This window comes from Argentina silus (genome assembly GCF_951799395.1).
Source record: "Argentina silus genome assembly, chromosome: X".
NCBI lineage: Eukaryota > Metazoa > Chordata > Actinopteri > Argentiniformes > Argentinidae > Argentina > Argentina silus.
In genome coordinates this window covers 10,648,551-10,667,525 of record NC_139653.1, presented here as the reverse complement: position 1 = coordinate 10,667,525, position 18,975 = coordinate 10,648,551, and the positions used below count along the sequence as shown (strand labels likewise).

The window sequence follows — 18,975 nt, the reverse complement described above, 5'->3', positions numbered from 1 at the left end:
GTGGTATTTATTTGGACGGGACAGATTACGTTTGACATGCTGAGATTGTTGCAAATGATTTAGCCATGCAATTTCTCCCTCTTTAGCATCCATTGTTCTGACACACTAGCTCAACAGAATATGTGCTAGTTTATGCAGTAATAATTCTGAAGATATATTTCAGGAGTTTGAATAGATCATTAGCTGTATGGGAGAAGGAACAGGCAGAGGAAGCCGGAGGGAGAGGGCAATAACCTGCCTCATTCCCACATCATGAAACCCTCGTTTCCTATGAGACCCATACAAAAGTCATTTTGTGTCTGTTTAGTAGGGCTAATTAACAATGCTGTCCGTAATTAACAGCGCTGTTGAGACAGTCCTAAAGTCAGCGGGAATCCCCCAGGTCCACAGTAAACAGTTAGGCTTTATGACATCATAGCAGGCCTCCCTGTGAGAGAGGATGTCCTGCAGGCGGCCCAGCAGCACATACTTATCGCATGAGGCAGGCCTGCCATTTTAAGACTTACTGGACTTGTTTAGCGCAAAAAGAGCGGTTTAGTTCCCTAAACAGCAGCACTTGTTTCTGATTAGCCCTGTATTTATGGGGTACCGCATGCACCATGGTAGATAGGCCTGGAGATGGTTATGTAGTAGTTTTTTTTCATTGTAATCACGGCAGACTTATTTGATTGGGAGATGGTGTCATGGGCAAGGGTTCACAGGGATTCTGCAGTTGGAGTGTAGCTTGGTGAATGGTTGGAGCAACTATGTTCTGCCATGAGCCCTGCAATATTGCCAAGCTTTAAGACACTGAAATCATTGGAACCATCTGGATGCCAATGCCATTGAGAGAAAAGCTTAACGATACCATAGAAATAAATAGTCATTATGTTTCAGATGACTGCACACAAATCATAAAATCCCATGTTCAGAGTGAAGTTTAAGGAGTTTTGATGAAGGCAGCCATTTTTATGTGTTCTTATTTATAATGTGGCTTATTTCTGTTTTCCTCCAACAGACGATGGCCAAAGTCATAACCTCCATGCTCAAGTTCCCACCAGACCAGGCTGAGAAGGTTCTGGAAAAAGAGGATTCAAAAGCAGTTGTAAGAATCTGTTCCTCTGTTGTAAAGCTACTAATGAGTCACTTGCAAGGCCACGATATTTTAGCAAAGTTTACTAAAGACTAATCGTGAGAAACGATGTATCTCTCGCACACACACTCATGTAGGAAGGTAAAGGTAAATAAACAAAACTCAAAATACAACTTTAGAAGAGTACAATAGAAGCTTAGGAGAGATACCTAGAGGAAAAGGCAGTTTCTGACTAGCTAGTTGGGATGAAGCATATCCATGCGCTGGTCACAGCTGATAGAATGTGAACTCTGCGCCCAATGGTTACCATGACATTTAAGGCTGCACTGTAGGGTCTTTAATTTCCACTGACAAAATGCTGCTCTTGTTCTAGGGGTTGTGGTGGTTCTGAGACACCTTTTTTAGGATAGCTTTTGGACGGCTTGTCATCTTTCCAAATTAATGATATGACGGTACAGTACCGTCTCTGTGCCGCTATAACTTCTCAGTATAAAGATTGTGTAAGGTTAGTTTTTCCTATACAGCATAGTAAAATATCCTACCGGATAAGCAGTAATTACCATATTGACTGTAGATACAGACGTTACTGTCCTGCGTAAGTAATGGGACAGAGAAGCATTTTTTCTTATTTTGGCTCTATATGCAATAGAATGGTTAAACTAGGTTAAAGTATAGATTCTCAACTTTTATTTGTTGGAATTAATGTAGATATTGATTTCTACACATTTTATACATAGTCCCCCTATTTCAGGGCACTAAAGGTAATAGGACAATTGACAATTTGTGCAGGCATAACAGCTGCCTTTGGAGTCTGCTATTGGTGTCTGCCAACATTGGGTCCAAAGAGGTGTCAATGAAAGTCAAGGAAGCAAGAAAATAACTATCAGAAACATAGTCAAAACCTTAGGTCTGCCAAAATCAACAGTTTGGATCATTTAAAAGAAAACAAGTATTGGTGAGCTCAGCAATCGCAAACGTGCTGGTAGGCCAAGGAAGACTTCTACTGAAGAATTCTCACCATAATTCAGAAAACCCCAAAACAACTATCCCACAGATCAGGAACCCTCTCCAGGAGGTAGGCGTGAATGTGTCAGAGACTACCATCCGCAGAATACAGTACGTCACCAGCTGAACTACAGAGGCTTCACTGCAAGCCATTAATTATCTTCAAAAAGGATGGATTACAAAAGTTACAGTTTGCTAAAAAAATAAATTTAAAAAAGTACCTAAAAAGCCTGCAGAGGTCTGGATAAAGGTATTGTAGACTGGTATATTATCAGAGTGATTACCAGAGTGATTGCAAGAGGACAGTTTAGAGAAAGAATTACCTGCCCAAGATTGACAGAATACCACCTCATCTGTGAAACATGGTGGAGGGTGATGTAACTGCTGATGGCAGTTGCGAATGTATAGAATTTTCTGCTTGAGTACAAGCGAATGCCTGCAAATTCATTGGACGGCAATTCATCATACAGTAAGAAAATGACCCAAAACATACTGCAATAGCAACTAGGGAGTTTTTCAGGGCCATAAAGTGGAAAGTTCTTGACTGGCCAAGTCAGCTTTCAGATTTAAGTCCAATTGAACATGCATTTAATTTCCCGATGATAAGATTTTAGGCAAAAAGACCTCAAAACAAACAACAGAAGACGGCTGCAGTACAGGCCTGCCAGAGCATCACCAGAGAAGATACTCAGCATCTGGGGTCAATGGGTCGCAGACTTCAGGCAGTTATTGCATGCAAAAGATTGTTGACCAAATACTAAACATGAGTGCTTAATTTAGACATTGTATGAATGTGTCCCATTACTTTTGGTGCTGTGAAATAGGGGGACTATGTATAAAAAGTGTTACAAAACATGTACAATAATACCATGAAATAAAATCTGAGAATCTATACTTTAATCTATACTTAGTAATTGTTTGATTTTAAATCCAAACTTTTGGAGCATAGAGCCAAACGAAGAAAATATGTTTTACTGTCCCATTACTTACGCAGGGTACTGCAGCTTACAGTACGTGACAGTTACTGTACATCAATGAAAACGGATGATGCTACTGTATGTTCTTCGAAGATTGATAACATTTTTCCCTTAAGAATGTTTGGATTCCCTGTGAATATGCACTGTAAATATCTATTCCTATAACCTGTAAGACATCTGTCAAAGTAGCACCATATGCAGTTAAAGTAATCCTTAATCTCTCCCCTCTCTGTTTTCACAGCCATGGCTACGATGAGGGTAGCTGAATGGTTCTTTGGGATAGATGGAAGTAAACTGCTGCTGAAGGGCAAGACTGCCAAGGACGTGATCAAGCACTTCTCCTGTCTGTCTGTCTGTCTGTCTGTCTGTGTGCTTTGTAGATATGAAATGTATGAGCATAGGTTATGGTTTGAGGGATCTAGAAAATATCAAATATGCCAAGATCAGATCAATTCTTCCCACCTAGTTTTAGGCAAAGAAATTACGGTTGTTAATTTATGAATTCCAATGATCTTTTTGTCCAGGAAAAATGGTTTCCTTTTTTTTTTGTTAACGGATGGCTTGTGCAATAAATTATTATGTTTATTATGATTCTTTATCAGTTGATCCTTTGGTTGTGTTTTCTTCTGTCTGTATCACTTGCTCTGTATGACTGTGTGATGAAATAAATGACCCTTTAACTGTTGCTGTGCACAATGTTGTGGAAAGACACTAGCTTCTAGAACCTTGTTTGTTTACCACAGCTTTTCTACTTAATATTTTGTGAAGACTGACAAAAAGAAACCCAAAACATAATGTAAATTGTAAATAAATGAAAAAAAGGTCTGTACTATAGGGCACAATGTGACTGTTGCTGCATTAATACATTTTCAGACAAGCTAATAAAATTTTATTTACAGTACACAGATTGTAAGCCTCTCCTGTCTCATTGTTGTTTTTTTGTGTACATCTGATGGATTTGTTATATTTGCATTTTGTAAAGAGCAGTTCCAAGAATAAAGTCACCTGCTTACACTGATTGTATAGTCAATAGTACGAAGCCCAATGAAAACATACATAGCATTCATATACAGTATATACAGTGCATTTGGAAAGTATTCAGACCGCTTCACTTTTTCCACATTTTGTTATGTTGCAGCCTTATTCTAAAATGGATTAAAAAAAAAAAAATCCCTCGTCAATGTACACAATACACCATAATGACAAAGCCAAAACAGGTTTCTAGAAATGTTGGCTAATTTATTAAAAATAAAAAACAGAAATATCACATTTACTTAAGTATTCAGACCCTTTACTCAGTACTTTATTGATGCACCTTTGGCAGCGATTACAGCCTCAAGTCATCTCATCAAGCTTGGCACACCTGTATTTGGGGAGTTTCTCCCATTCTTCTCTGCAGATCCTCTCAAGCTCTGTCAGGTTGGACGGGGAGCATCGGTGCACAGCTATTTTCAGGTCTCTCCGGAGATGTTCGATCGGATTCAAGTCTGGGCTCTGGCTGGGCCACTCAAGGACATTCAGAGACTTGTCCCGAAGCCACTCCAGCATTGTCTTGGCTGTGTGCTTAGGGTCGTTGTCCTGTTGGAAGGTGAACCTTCGCTCTGAGGTCCTGAGCACTCTGGAGCAGGTTTTCATCAAGGATCTCTCTGTACTTTGCTCTGTTCATCTTTCCCTCGATCCTGACTAGTCTCCCAGTCCCTGCTGCTGAAAAACATCCCCACAGCATGATGCTGCCACCACCTTGCTTCACCCTAGGGATGGTATTGGCCAGTTGATGAGCGGTGCCTGGTTTCCTCCAGACATGGTGCTTTGCATTCAGGCCAAAGAGTTCAATCTTGGTTTCATCAGACCAGAGAATCTTGTTTCTAATGGTCTGAGAGTCCCTTAGGTGTCTTTTGGCAAACAAGCAGGCTGTCATGTGCATTTTACTGAGGAGTGGCTTCCATCTGGCCACTCTACCATAAAGGCCTGATTGGTGGAGTGCTGCAGAGATGGTTGTCCTTCTGGAAGGTTCTCCCATCTCCACAGAGGAACTCTGGAGCTCTGTCAGAGTGACCATTGGGTTCTTGGTCACCTCCGTGACTATGGCCCTTCTCCCCCTATTGCTCAGGCGGCCAGCTCTAGGAAGAGTCTTGGTGGTTCCAAACTTCTTCCATTTAAGAATGATGGAGGCTACTGTGTTCTTGGGGTCCTTCAATACTGCAGACATTTTTTTGTACCCTTCCCCTGATCTGTTCCTCGACACAATCCTGTCTCTGAGGTCTACAGACAATTCCTTTGACCGCATTGCCTGGTTTTAGCTCTGATATGCACTGTCAACTGTGGGACCTTATATAGACAGGTGTTCCGTTCCAAATCATGTCCAATCAATTGAATTTATATATATACAGTACCAGTCAAAAGTTTGGACACACCGCACATAGCCTGGAGGTGTGTTTGGGGTCATTGTCCTGTTGAAAAACAAATGATGGTCCCACTAAGCGCAAACCAGATGGGATGGCATGTCGCTGCAGAATGCTGTGGTAGCCATGCTGGTTAAGTGTGCCTTGAATTTTGAATCACACCTCCTCCTCCATGTTTCACGGTGGGAACCACATATGTAGAAACCATCCGCTCACCTTTTCTGCGTCTCACAAAGACACGGCGGGTGGAACCAAAAATCATCAGACCAAAGTACAGATTTCCACTGGTCTAATGTCCATTCCTTGTGTTTCTTGACCCAAGCAATTCTCTTCTTCTTGTTGTTCTTCCTCAGTAGTGGCTTCTTTGCAGCAATTCGACCATGAAGGCCTGATTCACGCAGTCTCCTCTGAACAGTTGATGTTGAGATGTGTCTGCTACTTGAACTCTGTGAAGCATTTATGTGGGCTCTAATCTGAGGTGCTGTTATGCTGTTAATTTGTGGTTTCTGAGGCTAGTAACTCTAATGAACTTATCCTCTGCAGCAGAGGTAACTCTTGGTCTTCCATTCCTTGGTCTTCCATTCTCATGAGAGCCAGTTTCATCATAGCGTTTGATAGTTTTTGCGACTGCACTTGAGGATACATTCAAAGTTCTTGAAATTTTCCGGATTGACTGACCTTCATGTCTTAAAGTAATGATGGACTGTCATTTCTCTTTACTTAGTTGAGTGGTTCTTGCCATGATATGGATTAGAACAGTAGTTGAATAGGGCTATTCACTGTATAGAACTGTGTGCCAACCCTACCTCTGCACAACACAATTGATGGTTTCAAACACATTAAGAAGGCAAGAAATTCCACAAATTAACTCTTGACAAGGCACACCTGTTAAGTGAAAACCATTCCAGGTGACTACCTCATGAATCTGATTGAGGGAATGCCAGAAGTGTGCAAAGCTGTCATCAAAGCAAAAGGTGGCTACTTTGAAGAATCTAAAATATAAAACATATTCTGGTTTGTTTAACACTTTTTTGTTTACTACATAATTCCATATATGTTCTTTCATAGTTTTGATGTCTTCAGTATTAATCTACAATGTAGAAAATAATTTAAAAAAAATGTGTGTCCAAACTTTTGACTGGTACTGTATATACATACATACATACATACATACATACATACATACATACATACATACATACATACATACATACGTACATACATACATGTACATATCCTGATTAATTTAGGAAGCATTATTAGAAAATTGCAAAGGTTGTTGGGGAAACCTCAACCTCTGTTACAGTTTGGTTAGTATGGTTGCTCTGTCTCCCTTGGTAACCTAATTGTACAAAAACAGGATAATAAACTAACTGTCCATTTACAGTACTGGACACTGTCACTGCATACCATATATACTGTATATTTTGGCAACCGATTAATCCTACAGCTGAATACCATACCTGTACTGTACAGTATACATTTTGATCAATGTTGGTGACATGCCATTCTAGTTGTATAGTCAATATGAATCATCAGAGTGTTGATGTTACATAATGTGTACTATAGTATACATGTCCGTTTGGACATCATACAGTAATAGTTATTCTACTGTAGGATTCATGTTCTGTTTGGACCGAGTGTCTTTAACCAAAATGGTTGTGGATGTCCTCAATGCATTTAGTGTATTTACATTTACATTTACATTTATGGCATTTAGCAGACGCCTTATCCAAAGCGACGTACAACAAATACATCTATTTAAGTAAGTGAATCATAAGACAAAATAATCAATGATCACACATTGGCAGTCGTAATGCCAGTAGGCTATTTTTATTTATTTATTTATTTATTTTATATATATATATATATATATATAGATATAGATATAGATATAGATATAGATATAGAGTCGCGTCCTCAGTGTACGTTAGATGGCAGCAGCGTTCACAAACGTTGAAAGCTTCAGGGATATTTGGTGAAATGTGATGCTCGCGCCCCAAACCATTCGCGATCTACCATGACCGCACTTCTCGCCAAAAGCAACTACGAGCAACCCGTTTATCAGATTCACGGCATGGAGAGCAGCTGACGGAACCGTTAGTTTTTACTGGACCGTTACATTCTACTCAAGCCCCTACTCCTGTCATTTTACATGCTCAGTTTAACCTCAGAAACTAGTTAAACTGTAGTTTTTGTAACTATTTGAGCTCAGAAAACAAACATTGACAGTCTATCCTCGTGTTGATCTTAGATACATTCGGTTCCCAAGGATGCGCAAAAGGATGGCTCATTTTCGGACTCAAAAGAAGGGCGTTTTGGATATTCTATATGTGTATTTGTCCGTTTCTATGGCTTATTCCTACAACACTGACTTAGAACATCCTGTAGTGTTCCGTGGACCAGATGCGAGCTTTTTTGGATACTCAGTTCTGGAGCACTTTCATGACAATACGCGCTGGTAAGTGCTACCTGTGTACTCAAGACTGAACTTTTCATGCAGAGTACGCCCGATTACAAAACGGCATTTGTTTGTTGCGCAAGTCGTAATCGTTTTTATTACAATTCAGATGTGTGCGCCTCCATGACGTTGTTGAAGATGTGTTAAAACAAACAAAACGTTTGAATTAGCCTATACATCATTTTCTAATATCCATTTTCATCTCTCTAGAAAGAGAACGCCTCAATTGATGATGTGTTGGTTGCATGGCTGTGCGTAAATGTGTTTCTCTTGTATGGTGAACATGTCAGTAGTGATGCAGTGGAGGGTAAACTCAAATAAACTAGATGTAGCCTTCTAATCTTTTGTATGAAACTTTGAGAATATGAGTATATTGTAGGCTTAATACGTTGTATTCATGTGCAGTTTGTAAATGTGCGTTTTTTCTGCAGTTGCTGACCTATGCCACATATCGCACGTTCTTGTCACAGCTCCCACTATTGTCTTTATCATCAGCCAGTGAGCTGAATACTATTAGATACTGATCAGTATTTAACCAGTGAATATCTTTCTTCAACATGGCAGAGAAGAACTCTAGGATAGGCAACATTATGAGGTGCCAATTCAGGACTGTCTGTGACAAGGTGTGTTTATACTGGGTCAGTCATGCTGCGTCCTTCTCCCATTGTCCCTGCAGGGTGCTGGTAGGGGCCCCCAAGGCTAACTCTTCCTACAGTAGCTCGGTGCACACCCCCGGAGCTGTGTTCAAGTGTCGTGTTCACAGCAATCCAGAGCGCCGCTGCACAGAGATGGACCTGAGCAGAGGTCAGTACAACCACACAGCCTCAGAACCAGAGCCTTCTATTTAAAGAGCTCCTCTCAGGGAACCTCACCATCCACACAGCCTCAGAGCCACTGACCATATCACAACTTCAGAGCCACTGACCTTATGCACAGCACTGCCCATACACACACAATACCAGAGCCACTGACCACACACACACAGCCTCAGAGCCACATCCCCAGGACTATTGACCATCTACACAGCCTCAAAATCCTACATAGCCAACCAAAGACCTTCACCCTAATATTTCTCTTTCACACTACATATATGTATCAAAAAACTGTATACTATATACACAGTTTTAGACGGTGGCTAGTTGTTCTTGTGTTTTTGAATCGAATATAGGGATACAGAAAGAATATTCTCCTGGTGCGGAAGTCCAGAAATATTTTGATAGATATGATTAATGTTTTAGCTAATATTTTCCAAGCAGTTGTGCCAAAAAGTTGATCCATAGACATTTCCTCCATTCTTTTCTTGTGGTTAAGAAAGAGAGGGTTTATGTGGTTTTAATATAAACCCCCACTTACACCATGTGTCATCAACAAAACATACATTAGTACAGGAAGCATCAGGATAGACGAGGGGCCCTGCTGTCCCAGCTACAGCACTGACACAGAGCACCCATGAATCACGCCAGACAGGAGAGTTCAGCCCCGGGGTGTCTCTGAAAATGGTAGAGATGATATACAGATATAGTGTTAATTATATTAATACTGAGTGCTTAAGCGAATCTGTGATCCAAGATGGGATGCAGATGGGCTGAGGCTTGCAGGGGTTTGAGTTGACTCTGCCTTCATGCTACTGAACCCTGGTGTCTGGAGAGAGCGAGAGGATCGAGGGGGAGGAGAAAGTACGCCCAGAGAAGGAACACAGATTAGTCTAGTGTTTTTATTCAAGAATAGTTGGATTCAGGCTCAGAAAAACAGTGTCTTGATTGCAGATGTACTCTTGTGATGTTGGCTAATTTACCTAACAGATCTTAATCTGCTTTATTTCCCCAGTTAAGTGCATTTTTGTGAAAGTGAATAAGTGAGTTCCTACTGCTGTTTACTTCTTTTAGTCTTATTTGTTAGTCCTCTCCCAGACATTCCCTAGACCCTTAGATCATTCATTAAGAATTATTTAAAGTCACTGAGATGGAGCAACATGGACATACAAGCCAGTCAAGCAAGCACAAGCAAGTCATTTTACTTCAAATGACGAATTCTCTAAGCACACTTTTCTAATATATTTTTCTCGTAGCAAACGAGAAATAACTGGGCAGCTTTTTTTATTTGGAGTTCTGGGGCACAACATAGTAATGCCCATTGGTGAGACTGTGAAGTTCAACAGTTAAACCACACCTATGTATTGCAAAAATATACATATATAACAGAATAAACTTTAGACACAGTAGTTTATTTAGAACTGTATCCTACTAGAGACTTGCCTTGTGGCCTTCTTTGATGACCTTTGAAAGATCTCCTCTTTGTTAACACATGTATCTGTCTTCCTCAGGGAACAAGCCCAGAGAGTCATGTGGGAAGACATGCCAGGGAGACAGGGATGATGAGTGGATGGGGGTCAGCCTGGCCCGACAGGACAAACCCAACGGCAAAGTTCTGGTGGGAGATTGGCACGATTATCTGTGCTGTGTATTTTCTTTCAATGGCTCAAAACAATGACATAAAACTTAATTTCAGCAATTGTTTAACACAAACCATGTATGCTAGTAAAAGCAGATGGGATTAATCACCATCATTGTTACAAATGTCTTACCATGAACCACATTGTTAAAACCCAGCTGTTCCCAACATCAAAAAGTGCCCTACTAGCAAATAACTTTTCGCTTCATTCCTCATTTAAAAAGTAGAGGAACATGCTAGTGGCATTGCACCATGTACATTTAAAGGAAATTGTTTGTTTTGAATTGAGTAAGTGAACAAAATAGTGTGCTTGTTTACCATGATTAATTAATTAATTACCATGATGTTTTACAAATTAATTAATTTGTTTGTGTATAGTGTTTTCAGTAAGTGTTTGTTTGTGAGTGATGCAATGTGATTGCACTAATTGTCTATGCACATAACAACAAGTTAAATCAGTGCAATTGCTATTGTCTTGACGATAAAACACCAAAATCATATTAGACTAACTATTTGTATTACTAACCTTGAGCGCTAGAATGGACCTTTACCTTTACTAAAATGGACCTTTAGTTTAGCAGCTGGTTGGTTTTGTTTAGGTTCCAGTCCCTCTGTGGTGGTCCAGTCCAAGGGCAGCCTTTCATTAAGTGTTACTGTAACTCCTGCAGTGGGCGATGAAAGGCCCAAGTCTCTTTCTGACTCTGAGGGAGACACAGTCAGCCTGGCTGGTCTGTTTGGAGGCGTCTGGACCAGGGGTGGGCTGAAGGACACGTGTAGACCCTCTGGTCCACGTGTAGAGGGATGGACTGTAAACACTTCTGACAGGTGTGAATGCGGTGACGATATGAGTCCTCCTCAGGGAGCTGGAGGAATCATGAGAACGTCACTGTTGTAGAGAGTCAAATAGACTTTTTCATCATGTAATTCAAATGTATGCTCATTGCTCCTTTTTTCCTTTTTAATATTGTAAGTTGGAATGGATGAATAACCTCAAACCACTTCCAATTGTTATTATTCATCAATCAAAATATAGAGACTTTAGAGTAGTCAGTCTTGGGAAATATACTTTTTGGTCATGTGCAAAATGCAAGTTGCTTGTCGGGGGTGATGCTGGTTTTGTAGGCCTGTATCCCAGCAAGCATTTAAAACCAGAGTTTGCAACTCTCCAGCAGGTCTGGTCTGATGATGACAGAAAGTTCTGAATATCTGGAGCCACGTGTGCATAGGCCTCTTGAGAGAGAGCTGATGCTTGTTTTTTTTATCTCATCTGAATGGACTCACGTTTCCCTGCAAGAGGAGTGAAACTGCTGCTTGGCAGATGTGAACTACAGTGATATCATCTGTGTTTCTACTGAAGGCCTTGTCCTTAACCAATCAGCTCTCAGTTTGAACAGGAACATGACAATGGCACAATTCCATACTTGGTCTGCTCCTGTTAGAGAAACAAAAGACAAACGACAAAAGACAAAAGTTGGCTCTATGTTACTACTTGTATATTATTTGCTATTGCATGGAAGTTCTCTAACAGACCTATAATAATGTTTGTTTTAGTTGAATAACCAACTTGTCTATCATAGAGATTTCTACTACCCTATTAATCTAGATTGAATTAACCACTGAGTTAACTGTCAGAGCTAGTATTTCTAGTGCTGTAGGCCAGACTGTGTTTGCCAGACTGTGTCAGTCTGTAGGCCAGAATGAGTGTTTCTCAACACAACATCCCACTGCCAGGAAGTCATCTGACGCTTTCTGTGTGCCCACAATCTGCAGAACTCTCTATACTCATTTAAAGAGTGTAGGGTTCTCTAGTCTAAGGGGAAAAGAGCTGAACTTTGTCTGTAGAAAAGCATCCAGAACTGTCCCCAGAGCCACAGGGGCCTGACCACCATCCCCAGGGTCCTAAATTATTACCACATTTATGTGGCATTATTTATGCAAAGATTGGAAGCCACTCCATAGTTTCCTAACAGTTTTTACTGACAGAGCTACGGAATGTTTATCTAAAACACAGAAGCAAAATATTATTTTGAGGAACACTGTCTGTGCACAATATAAATTATTTTATACTTATTTACATTTGAGGATTTTACTCCCAACTTCAGCTGACAATATAGAAACAGTGGAGGAGTTAACTTCTTTTCAGATTTTGTATCTACTTTGTGAGTTGTTTAAACAATGGTGGATGAACTCACTGCACTTTGGTGCAGTGGGTCTTCTCTGGCTACGTTCAAAGCCCAGTAGAGCAGTGATGAGAACTGTTAGTAACTCAGATATTAATATGAAGATGTTATGAGTTAAGGGCTCTCTTCCCACCACATATAAAATGCTGTTTTGGAAGCAGAGTTGTTCTTATGCTGAGGCTCAGATATTCACACCACAGACCATGGCCGTTATGGTCAGCTTTGGCTGTGCTTTAATTTCCTTCTCACTGAAGTTAATTTGGCAGCTATGGAGACACACTGACTCCAGCTCAGAATCAAATATAAAATGGCTGACTGTCTTCTTGTGTGTGTGTGTGTGTGTGTGTGTGTGTGTGTGTGTGTGTGTGTGTGTGTGTGTGTGTGTGTGTGTGTGTGTGTGCCTGTGCCTGTGCCTATGCCTGTGTGTGCGTGTGTGAATTGATGGTCTGATCATGACTCTCCTCATGTGTTTCATGTAGGCTTGTGCTCACCGTTGGAAAAACGTGTACTACGATGCAGAGCACATCCTTCCCCATGGCTACTGCTCCATCATCCCCCCATCTCTGCAGGGCAAGACGCAACCTCTCATTCCTTGTTATGAAGGTACAGTACAGGTGCCATGGTTGCCAAAATCAAACTCTTCATTTGTTCGAACTTTCTGTACTCTCTCTACTCACTGGACAGACACAGACAGAGACAACGTTTGAACTTAACTGAGTTTACATTTGAGGATGAGGGGGCTTGTTTGGTTAAGCTGTGTAGTCTTCTCCCACGGTAGAGAGTGGAGGGAGTTTATGGTGGCACACATCTTCTCCAGGTTACACAATGAGTTATGAAGCACTGCCCCCCTCTCGAGACCTCTGACTGATGTTCTGGCATTAAAGGCTGGTACTCGGAGAGCCTTGAAGTGTGTCTCTGAAACCAAAACAAGAGAAATATGAGCCCTCTGGCAAGACCTAACACCTGGGAATTTCAAGGACACACACTTAGTTATGCTCAGGATAAAATATTCTACACATTATGTATCCAGTGAAGGGAGAAGGAGAATTTGTAACCCCTCTGCAACGCTTTGCTAAGAAAAACATTTTGATTATATGGATAGTCATGATGGAAGCTGTGTTGAAAAACAGTTTTTGGCCATGTGTTTTTGTGGTGTTTAAGATTATTTGCTCACAAGATGGGTTATATGAGAAGGTTTTGAGACCACCCTGGCTGTTTTACAACAATGTACAACGTGCTAGGAGGGCTGTGATTACAGTAGATCAGGTCCATTTGTACTGTTTGAATAGGTTGTCAATTAGGTTTTCCTGCCCTCAAGGTATTTTATAGACCTTGTAAATTGTATACATGCAATCATATCCTATATAAGGCATTTAGCTGTACCATAAAAGTATGATTCCACTACATGACCTGTTTTGATTTGAGCAAGTGAGTTTGTTTTCAAAGGCAGCCTTATTTCTTGATTTGGCTCTCAGGTTTAGGATTTTACTTCCTTCCGTTCCTCCTATTCCCTCCAAGTGGCTGAGCAGCCAGGCAGGCCTCGCATGGGGCCATGTGTACTGTGCGATTTGCAGGGATCCAAGCCCAATATTTTCAGTAACATGAGAGCAGTGTCCCCCCCCCAAGTGTGAGTTTTTGTTGAATGTGGCATTGCTTCGTTATTCTCAAAGTCTGCTTTCTGCCCCCAGATTCCTCTTGGATGGAGCTTGGACTTTGACTAGCTCCATATGGAATGCAGGAAGAACTCCAGTAAATGCTGGCTCAGGCACACAGCGAAATAATTTGTGGTTTGTTTTTTCTTGCAGACTATAAGCAGAAGTATGGAGAAGAGCATGGCTCATGCCAAGCAGGGATAGCAGGCGTTTTTACTGAGGTCAGTAGCAGTGCATGTTCATCTTTCTAATACATGTGATACCCTGTTTCTGTTAGCACAGTCATACTGTTAGTAGTCTGCTCTTTGTTTTCATGGCTGGTCTCAGCACTCATCATCAACATCAGACCCAGCTAAACCTCAGACAATGAGTCCAGGATTCTCCAACATGGCTGGGGAATCACAAAGATTTTGTCTAACATTTTCAAAGATGTATGCATCAGTATATTCCATCCTAATCAGAATACTCTTGAAACTATGAAAAACTGTTTCATTCATACTCTTTGTTGATTTTGAAGATTCAGAAATGGCCTTTGATTTTCTGTCATCTTGCGCTGGGTGTTAGAGGACAAGGAGGTCTCTATGCTGAGACAGACAGAAAAAACACCTATTTAAGCAGTAAAGTCCATACTTGTTCCTTTTTCCATAGGCTTATAGAAGGGCAACATTGGCCTCACTTGACCCCACTGATATGTTGTAGCTTACGCTTGTTCTACACCTTATGAGATGTGTTCTACACCTTATGAGATAGTGTTCAAGGAAATAAATACAGTCAGTCAAACCCTTTTTCTCACATTTAATAGTATATTTTTGTCAGTCGTACAAGAAGTGTCTCCACAGATAATTAGATACTTGAATGTGGTGAGCTCACATGCTCAGGATGCTTGCCTAACATCTTACCACATGTTCTCTGTCTCCGTGCTGATATAAGGTTGCGTTAATGCTCCCTTTAAAGTAGTTCCAATCCATTTATTTGTGATCCAGCCTTTGACTTAATACTGTCTGTATGCCCAGATCAGTGTTTGGATCAGGTACCAGAACACCACCACCACCTGACAGGAGTAGTGCCCAGACCCAAGTCTATCCATCACATCAGTTCAGACCACAGACCATTATTTCACTCAGCACCCTGGGTAGTGAGGAATCAGCATCTTATAACAGTACCACATTATATATGTGCAATGTGCTGCTGATGACTGGAAATCAGATACATAAATAAAGTTATGTAATCATAGAAATATAAACTAACTTTAAGTTCCATGTCCAGCATTTAGTTAACAAGAAGGCAAGAGGGCAAGAGGGCAAGAGAATTGGACACAACAATGAAGTTAGCAAAACAAAGGAGAAATGGAACAAACATTTGGAAAGACAGCGGACAGCTTTTGGACAACTTTTGATTAAAAAATTTGAGGAATTTGAAGAAAGGTGGACAGCTGGTGCCTAGTGTTCCACAGATTTGTGACTGCAGGACACATCAGACATTCTCTAGTCTGATTTGACCATAAGGGAGTGACCAATCTGAACCAGATTTTTTTTATTTTTCCTGGATGGATAATTTACAGAATCATTAAACTTATGTCACTGTTCTAGGGACTAGTCTTCTTTTCTTTATTCTTTTTTTTGTGATGCATTATTATTTTATTCCGGTTCATTTCAAATCAATGGTTTGAGATAATTACACTAAAGATTCATGCTAAGGAAATAGAAGGCCATATTTCACAGTTGAAGACATAACAAAATATTAAAATATTTGCACTCTACTCACTGCTCAAATTGAGATGTTCTGGAATGATAATTACTGTGAACCGCCACAACAAGAAGCTGTGAACAAGTCATTTTGCAGCTATGAACTCTGTTTGAGCATTGAATTTCCCAAAGGATCAAAGGAGGCAGCTACAGCTGGCATTTGGTCTTGTGGCGTGGTTAGCTGAAGATAATACAACATGGTCTGTGGCCGTTGGTTAACCAAAGCTTCACCCAATGGTCCAATGGTTTTCTCTCCTGTAATTCCACCGTCCATGTATTCTGTAGACAGCACTATAACTCTGCTGAATGTATGTTGTTTCATGTTTAGGAGCTGGTCATAATGGGAGCACCAGGTTCATACTACTGGACTGGAACAGTCAAGGTGTACAACCTGACTTCCAACACCTTCTACAACCCTAACAAAGAGGATGTAGACTCCCACAGATACAGCTATCTGGGTAATTAATCCTTTGATCATTTTGTGAACAGCATTATATTTCTTTTAATGTATTTAATGAAATTAAATGTATTGCAAACTTAACGGTTTTGTCTATTCTTCTAGGCTATGCTGTGACTGCTGGACACTTCTCCTCCCCTAGTGTAATAGATGTTGCTGCAGGTGCGCCTCAACACAGTGGTAATGGGAAAGTACGTACTGGAATGGTTGTTTTGGGGGCAATGTCATGCTATCGTCTTATTTCATTTGTGAAATATACCTGTACTGTGTTTCAGGCACTTTAACACTGCTTCCTTCCCCTCCAGGTTTATATTTTCAGAATTGATGGTGTGTCTTTGGTGAAGATTTTTCAAGCCTCAGGGAAAATGGTATGTGGTATTGCACTCATTTATCATAACTATAAAACATTGATCAATTCAACCTTCTTTTACCATGCTTTATTGGAAATAACATACAGTGCCCTGTGTAAGTAATGGGACAATGAAGCATTGTATGTTCTTTTGGCTCTACACTCTATACACTTTTTGGACAATTACTATGAGGTTAAAGTCGTGATTCTCAGCTCTTATTTGATGGTATTTGTGTACATATTGGTTTCACCATTTAGAAATTACAACACTTTTTATGCATAGTCCCCCTATTTTAGGGTCCCCAAAAATACCCAAGAGCTGTCAATGTCTAGTATTGATTCTAGGCTTTGCATTTGCCTTTGGAGTTTGCTATTGGTGTCTGTCAACAGGAGGACCAAAGAGGTTTTTGCCAAGGAAGCCATTATTAGGCAGAAAAATCTATCAGAATCCAAAATCAACAGTTAGGAACATCATTAAAAAGAAAAAAAGCGCTGGTGAGTTCAGCAATCGCAAACGGGCTGTTAGGCCAAGGAAGTTGTCTACAGTGGATGACCGAAGAATGCTAATGCATAAATGCATAAAGAAAAAGCCCAAAACAACTGTCCAAAAGATCAGGAACACTCTCCAGGAGGTAGGCGTGACTGTGTCAGAGACTACCATCCACAGAATATGCTGCCAGTCAATTTACAGATGCTTCACTGCAAGGTGCAAAGCACTAGTTATCCTCGAAAAGGGTGGTCAGGTTACAGATTGCTAAAATGTACCTAAAAAGCCTGCAGAGGTCTGGAAAAAGGTCTTGTGGACAGATAAGATTAATATGATCATGTACCAGAGTGCAAGGAAAGTTTGGAGAAAAAGGGATCTGCCCAATATTTACAGCATACCACTTCATCTGTGAAACTTGGTGCATGATGTATTAGGTTTGGGCATGTATAGCTGCCACTAGTACTGGCAAACTTGTCCTAATTGATGATTGTAACTGCTGACAGCAGCAGTAGAATGTATTCTGAAGTGTACAGAAACATATTGTCTGCTCGAGTGCAAGCTAATTCCTCCAAATTCATTAGATGGTGCTTCATCATACAGTAAGACAATGAGCCAAAACATACTGCCATAGCAACTAGTGAGTTTTTTTCAGGGCCAACAAGTGAAGATGTCTTGACTGGCCAAGTCAATCTTCAGATTTAAATCTAATGTAACATGCATTTCATTTCCTGATGATAGGATTTAAGGCAAAAACACCTCAAAACAAACGAAGATGACTGCAGTACAGGCATCACCAGAGGAGATACTCAGTGTCTGGTGGGATCAATGGGTCAGCAGGCTTCAGGCAGTTATAGCATGCAAAGTATTGTCGACCCAATACTGAACATGAGTGCTTAATTTTGACGTTTGATAAATCTGTCCCATTATTTTGGGTACCCTGAAATAGGGGCACTATGCATAAAAAGTGTTGTAATTTCTGAAAGGGGAAACCAATATGTACACAAATACCATGAAATAAAAGCTTAGAATTTTTGCTTTCACCTCATAGTAACGTTTGATTTTACAATCCAAACTTTTGGAGTGTAGAGCGAAAAGAAGAAAAAATGCACTGTCCCATTACTTACACAGGGCACTGTATATGCAGTCACTTGTGATAATCTGTCTCAGAGCTTGCGTATTTAGTGCTGGTGATGCATGGCTGTCAGTCAATTGTTTTCTCTTAACAGTGTTTACAGTATGTTTATGTTAAGTGTTTAGAGAGCAGTAGTGGTAAGTGGAAGGGAGGCTCAGAGCAAGCGAAGGTAGCTAACTAATGCTTTTGGTTTTATGGTAAATAAAAGTCAATCTGGGTAGATAAAGGCCCTAAGTTTTGTCTTTGTCTTTAATATTGGTATAGATAGATAAATCCATAGAAAGATAAATCCAGTCAGATTGTGAAGCAGATGAAAAACTAAAACAAAGTGCCTGTCTTGAGGGGACGGATGGGGAAAGCGGACCTCCTTGGCAATGTTATCTGACCCAATGCTCTGTGGCTCGGCTTGGTTCCAGATGGGCTCTTACTTTGGCTCCTCATTATGTGCAGTTGACCTGAACCAAGATGGCCTGTCAGACCTGCTGGTGGGAGCACCCATGCACAGCCAGCTCCGGGATGAGGGCCAGGTGTCTGTATACCTCAGCAAGGGCAATGTGAGTGGGAACCGGATGGGAATGTTACAGCGATATTATGATCTATGTGTG

General features: G+C 40.6%; 2 protein-coding genes across 3 annotated transcripts in view; both read left to right on the top strand.

Annotated features, from left to right (window-relative positions):
• golga4 (golgin A4) overlaps positions 1 to 4,068 on the top strand; it is a 36,085-nt gene extending 32,017 nt beyond the window's left edge. For both annotated transcript variants that reach the window (XM_083696065.1, XM_083696064.1), the window contains exons 23-24: positions 998 to 1,084; positions 3,296 to 4,068. In XM_083696065.1, the coding sequence (XP_083552191.1) occupies positions 998 to 1,084; positions 3,296 to 3,310 (102 nt within the window). In that variant the 3' untranslated portion in view covers positions 3,311 to 4,068. The remainder of the gene's footprint in view (positions 1 to 997; positions 1,085 to 3,295) is intronic.
• A 3,661-nt stretch (positions 4,069 to 7,729) lies between these two features.
• itga9 (integrin, alpha 9) overlaps positions 7,730 to 18,975 on the top strand; it is a gene marked incomplete at its 5' end in the record, with an annotated part of 44,301 nt that continues 33,055 nt past the window's right edge. Inside the window, 9 exons of the mRNA XM_083694907.1 lie at positions 7,730 to 7,917; positions 8,594 to 8,721; positions 10,241 to 10,347; positions 13,028 to 13,151; positions 14,354 to 14,421; positions 16,274 to 16,403; positions 16,508 to 16,593; positions 16,708 to 16,770; positions 18,787 to 18,924. Of these exons, the coding sequence (XP_083551033.1) occupies positions 7,730 to 7,917; positions 8,594 to 8,721; positions 10,241 to 10,347; positions 13,028 to 13,151; positions 14,354 to 14,421; positions 16,274 to 16,403; positions 16,508 to 16,593; positions 16,708 to 16,770; positions 18,787 to 18,924 (1,032 nt within the window). The remainder of the gene's footprint in view (positions 7,918 to 8,593; positions 8,722 to 10,240; positions 10,348 to 13,027; positions 13,152 to 14,353; positions 14,422 to 16,273; positions 16,404 to 16,507; positions 16,594 to 16,707; positions 16,771 to 18,786; positions 18,925 to 18,975) is intronic.